This window comes from Erpetoichthys calabaricus, chromosome 1, assembly GCF_900747795.2.
Source record: "Erpetoichthys calabaricus chromosome 1, fErpCal1.3, whole genome shotgun sequence".
Classification (NCBI taxonomy): Eukaryota; Metazoa; Chordata; class Cladistia; order Polypteriformes; family Polypteridae; genus Erpetoichthys; species Erpetoichthys calabaricus.
Window position 1 is genome coordinate 98,447,482 of NC_041394.2, and position 6,000 is coordinate 98,453,481.

Sequence of the window (6,000 nt, forward strand, 5' to 3'; positions counted from 1 at the left end):
TGTAGGATCTAATGCAGTTCATAAAGTTTTTACTTTCAGGTACATCGTAAGAAGGTTCTGTAGATATTCAGGATATGAATGTAAAGAAGGCAGTCTAATTTGACCCTTTTGACAACAACGTGTAAATTCATTACTTGTATTGTCAGTTGTTTCTTCAGGGAAGTTAAGTGAATGACAATGATTGCAAATGACATTCATTAATCCCAATGAATTTTCCTGAATAGTGGACTCATTATTGAACGCGTTGTCAGCTAACTGGCGCAAGTGTTTAGCAGGTGTCTGTCGTTGGTGTCCGTGACGTGTTTCTTTTGCTTGTGCCGTTTGAGAGGCGCGTTGTTGTAGGTGTAGTATTTGGGACGTGTTGTTTTGGAGCTGTAATCGATTTGCCTGTGCTGTGTGAGAAGCCCGTTGTAGTCTACTGCGTGAATTGTTTGTATTGAGCCTTGCTCGTTTTTGTATGTCAGTCAGTTGAGCTTTTTCTTTTTGGAGCCTTGCCTGCTTGTTTTTTGGCATTCCAGATATGCGGTGTAGACGTCTGCGTTTATTTATTTTGTCCCTTCGCTGCCGTTTACGTATGTCTGAGACGGGAGGTGTTTCGTTTTGAATCCCTGCCTGTTTCGATGCAGCACTTTGAGACGCGTGCTGTATGTGTGTACGTTCATTTTGTCTGTCCTTATGCGCTGGTTTCTGTTAATGTGTTAGTTGAGCTTTGCGTTTTTGGAGCCGAGACATTTTTTCTTCCGGAGGTTCAGAAGCGCATTGTATGTGCCGCCATGTATTTTGTTTTTTCATGCGGGTTCGTGTGTTTGGTCCCGTTATCCGAGCCGTATCGTTTTGTACCTGTGATCGTTGAATCCTCCTCTTTGTGTGTGTCCCGTCCGTTGCTTGTGGGGGGGGGGGGTGCTTGGAGGTGGGTGTGGGATTTGTGGGGCGCGAGCGGCTTCTTTTTTTTTGTGTGCTAGTTTCGTGTGCAATGTGTTTCGTGCGGTGCTCACTCCTTTTTTCTGTGGTCGTGGCCGCCTCTCGCGGCGCCTCATGTCTTGGGGCGCCTGCGCAGTACGTCTTTTTGCGGCTGCGCAGTACGTCTTTTTGCGGCTACGGCCCATGGCCGGATGTCCCTGCGTCCATCCGGTTTACCATTCTCAGTTAGTAATGTGGATTTGTTCCTGAATTTCTTTGGATCTTGGCATGATGTCGAGCTTTTGAGGTGCTTTTGGTCTACTTCTCTGTGTCAGGCAGCTCCTATTTAAGTGATTTCTTAATTGAAACAGGTGTGGCAGTAATCAGGCCTGGGGGTGGCTACGGAAATTGAACTCAGGTGTGATACACCACAGTTAGGTTATTTTTTAACAAGGGGGCAATTACTTTTTCACACAGGGCCATGTAGGTTTGGATTTTTTTTCTCCCTAAATAATAAAAACCATCATTTAAAAACTGCATTTTGTGTTTACTTGTGTTATATTTGACTAATGGTTAAATGTGTTTGATGATCAGAAACATTTTGTGTGACAAACATGCAAAAGAATAAGAAATCAGGAAGGGGGCAAATAGTTTTTCACACCACTGTATATACATACAGATTTATACATTAGGAGATGTGTTTGTTCTCAAGTGCCATCTTATACATGTGTTTTCATTACACTGTTTGCAGATTGCATCTGTTGCTATTTTTGTGTCTTGAAAAACAACTTTTTTGAGATAAGAATTTGCCACTTTTGCTCAGTGTCAGTGCTTAAGTAAATTGAACTGAGATGAGGCATGAATCAGGCAATGTACACCCTGTTGAAATATTCTGTGATTGGCTCATAACTATCTTTATAAACACAAATCTAACGTGTTGTCCTCAAGCACATATATACCTGTAAATTGTGAAATTATTCTGTTGGAATTCATCGACCAAGGAGATGAAACAATGTCTTGTCATTTACTTATCAGGTAGAGTGCTTTCAAATACTGAGATATTGTTGTGTCTCACTGAGGTTATCTAGGATTGTATATGTGTGGCAATGTGAAAAAATTTAAATGCCTACTACTATGCAGACATATGGTATTATTAAACATTTTACCTGTGAGTTTTGATTTTTTTTTTGTTTAGCTGATTTTGGTGTTGCAGCAGAAATTAATGCATCTGTAGCCAAGAGGAAGTCCTTTATAGGAACGCCATACTGGTAAGCCAACCTACACTTTTAACATAGTATCTTTACAATTTGAATAGCTAGTTTTAAAGGAAAATGATGTTTGCCAAATTTGTTATGAGAATGCTACCAGTTCATAAAGAGAGAGACATTTTGTGCGAAGTCATTAAGATTTAAAGCTAGCAATCTTATGACTTGAGTATATACATCTTTAAAGCTTATTAATTTTCTGTATATTTTAACTACATATCATATTGTAAATGATAACATTACTGGTAATATTCTGATTTACTGAATACCTTTATATAAACTTGTAACATAACCATAAAACTAGTGATCTTATTAAAATTTTTCGTACAGGATGGCACCTGAGGTGGCTGCTGTAGACAAGAAAGGTGGTTATGATCAGCTGTGTGACATTTGGGCTGTTGGTATCACTGCCATTGAGTTGGCTGAATTGCAGCCTCCCATGTTTGATCTACATCCAATGAGGTATTAAATTTTAAAGTTAAATTCAGTGGTACCTGAATTTTTTTTGTACTATACTTTTTTAAATTAGTACAAATTAGATATTAAAGATACGCTGTATTCGGCTGATTTTGATTTGAAATTTTAATAATTAAGAAAAAATGTACAATTGAATTACATAATCAGTTGTTGATTATCTGTGGGAATTTATGTCAATAATGGCTAATGTAGGCCAGCACAGTGGTTTAGCGATTAGCACTGAAGCTGGGATATGGGTCCTTGGCCTTAGTTGCTGTCAATGTGCTATTTGCTTATTCTTCCTGTGTCAATGCAGGTTTTTCTTGGATTGCTGCCAACTGACGATGCTGTTTCTTTTCAGTTTTTAAGCAGGCATAAAACATGTTTTATGTATTTAATGCATCTCCCAGACATAATACTACAGATGCACAGTATACTGTAACCACCCCGGGGTGCCACTGAGCACCAAACCTCAGACACAATAATGCCCAAGCACACTTCCAACCCAAAGAGTTTTATTGAGCCCCAACACCTTTTCGACAAGAATATCGACAAAAATAAAGCAATCACAATTCTCCTTCCTCCTCCAAGAGTGTATCCCACTGCCTTCCGACTAGGGAATCCATTCCCGGGCTCCCGGATTCCTGGACATTTTTCGTTCTCGCATTCCCGGGAATGAAACTGCTGGAATTCCCGGGTGAACGGGAATGGCCAAGCTCACATATATAGCATGTAAAAGTGTAAAAATCGATCAAGAAATAACAGAGTTATAGTTGAAAATAATGATGGTGGCGCCATTGCTGCAGCTTGCACTTCACCAAACAACAGCTTTGAACAGCAACTTGAAATTGCAATGCGTCAGTCTGTTGCATCCGCATTATCTGTGCCAAGAAACTTGCCCATCACAGAATGATGACAAGAAACTGGATGCATCAGTAAAAGCTGAAATGGCGGTGTTTCAGAGCAACGGAAAGCGCAGGCGTTGTTTATAACAAGTATATCAGTATCTGATGACTGTGCCACCTACTTCAGTAGAGGCAGAGTGTGCTTTCTCAGCTGTTGGCGTACTCTGCACGAAGGTGCGCACTCGCCTGGATGACCGCACGCTGGACACGTTGTGCTTTCTACGCTCTTATTACCGCAACTAACTAGATACATGTACTTATATGACAGCATGAACTGCTTGTAGATAAGGTTAGTCTTTTATTGGTGTCACTACATATTGCAGTAGTTTTATTAAAAATAAGTGTCGGTCATTCTAAAACCGTTTACATGTGAGATGCCCATGCACTGTGTCATCCCCAGGAGCCTGGGATTCCCGAATTCCCGGGAATGGATTCCCTACTCCCGACTCTGACTCATCAAAATGAGGGAGCAGGCTTTCTTTTAACCTCGACCTGGGAATTGCTCCTGATCTCTTGTCCCAGTCATCCAGACCGGAGCATTTCCGGTTTGTGCAGAAAACAGGGCAGTCCTCCCTAGCCCTCTGGCAGACCCCAAAAGACCCCAAAATTTTCCATTTGTCCTAATCAGGTTTAGTCCCGAAGAACACTTGTCACCTGCCATATGGAGGAATTGACCTGCTCCTGATGTGTCCATTGTCCTGGTCCTTTTATTATGGCGGGGTATGAAACCTTCTGTTATCTTGACCAGGATGCCTGTCCTTCCTCCTGGGCACCCACAATATGCTATCACCTATTCCCATAATGTTTTCACTACTTGAGTAGTTGCATTTGAATAATACAGATTTTCATGTAAGTCTGTCATTTTTAAATGGGCAAGAAGTGATTTAAAAATTTTAGCAAATTATTTAAAAATGTTCTAAAATGACCTGCCATGCTACATTTCTATTTAATCATTTAATGCCTTACCTTGACTATTCATAATTATATTCTGATTAATCAATATTACATTTTAAAACATCTCTCCTAGTCAGAATTTGAATCTGACAGAGGTAGGAAATGCATTTTAAAAAAATCTACTCATCTATTTTCTCACTTTCTGTGCTGTAATTTTAGAGTACATTGAGAAATTAAACTGCACACATTTCAATTAAAAGTGGAATAATAGGGGTTGTGAAAAGACTCGACACACTTAAAAAGGGTTGGGGCAGCCACCTGTACATTATCCCTGGCAGCGATGGGTTTGGTTTTAGACAGAAGTATCTCTGTTGTAGTCCAGACATGAACTGTTTGAGAAAGATGGCAGTTTTAACTGATAAAACCAGAAGTGATGGAGGGGAACCAGATGTGAACTCTTCTGGCGTCAGCCTGTGTGCCGGGCCCGGAAGTCACGTCAGCCTGGGCGCTGGAACCAGAAGTGATGTCTTCAGCGATGAGTCAGACAGGTTTTCCCGCGACTGGTCTGCAGAGATAACAGGAGAAGGTTTAGTGCACCCTGCCACCCCTGGCTTGGTGTGGAATTACCTTCATTTGATCCATACAACGTCTTCCTACTCGCACGTGCATGACAGGGTGTACTAGACATTTTGACCATTTTAACAATTTGCTTTTCTACTGCACTTGATCAGCCAGACCTGCAGCTTAAAGTCTTCTCTTCACATTTGAAAGTGAGACTTACTTACGTTAACTACTGTTAAGCTGTGTTTGAAGCTGTTATGCTGTGAAGCATCTATCAAACAAGTTTTTAACACTCAGAAATTTGCCTTTTGATTTTGTTGTTTCTTCTGCTTTCAAAGTTCCTCTTGATGTAGGAAATGGTACTCACAAACACCTTGGCTTTCTTTGCAGTAAAGACCTACACTATTAAGGGTTTTAATCGTCCATCTGTCTACTTTTGTTAATTGACCTTTTCTCTCCCTTATGGTAACAATATACTACTTCCTGTAGTGCAATATTGTCCAAATAATAATTCATCAGAAGGTGTAGAAATGCAGTTTACTCCAACACTACTTTCATACAGATAGAGGGTTTCTAAGTAATCAACAGAAGTTGGGACACCAGTAGGAGTTGTTTGCATCAGCTTTCAAAGCTTAAATAACTTCCATTGCTTAAGAAAAGCTGTAAGTTCTTAAGATATTACTTGTTCCCTGAAAATACTTTTTATTTAACTCTGAAAATTACATTATTTTTCAGTTTTGATAACCTAACATTTTTGCACCTCTGATAATTTTACCATTTCTGGTTATTCAATGAACTTGAACTGCTTAAATTTCAGTAATAGCTTGAAAAATGTGGTAGGCCATTAGTGTGTATGTATATATGTAAATAATATAGAAGCATTATTATTCATTTCAAATTGAAATTGTTGTAGTAGATAGAACATAGGTTGAATTTTATTTATTCTGTCCCTATATATATAATGTGTTGAAATAGTTTCCATTCTATGATCTGCTTCTCGCAACTGAAAGAGGGCACCG

General features: G+C 39.7%; 1 protein-coding gene across 1 annotated transcript in view; it reads left to right on the forward strand.

Moving 5' to 3' along the window:
* Window positions 1–6,000, forward strand: part of map4k2 (mitogen-activated protein kinase kinase kinase kinase 2) — a 227,419-nt gene that overhangs the window by 93,203 nt on the left and 128,216 nt on the right. Inside the window, exons 8-9 of the mRNA XM_028804122.2 lie at window positions 2,096–2,168; window positions 2,496–2,627. Of these exons, the coding sequence (XP_028659955.1) occupies window positions 2,096–2,168; window positions 2,496–2,627 (205 nt within the window). The remainder of the gene's footprint in view (window positions 1–2,095; window positions 2,169–2,495; window positions 2,628–6,000) is intronic.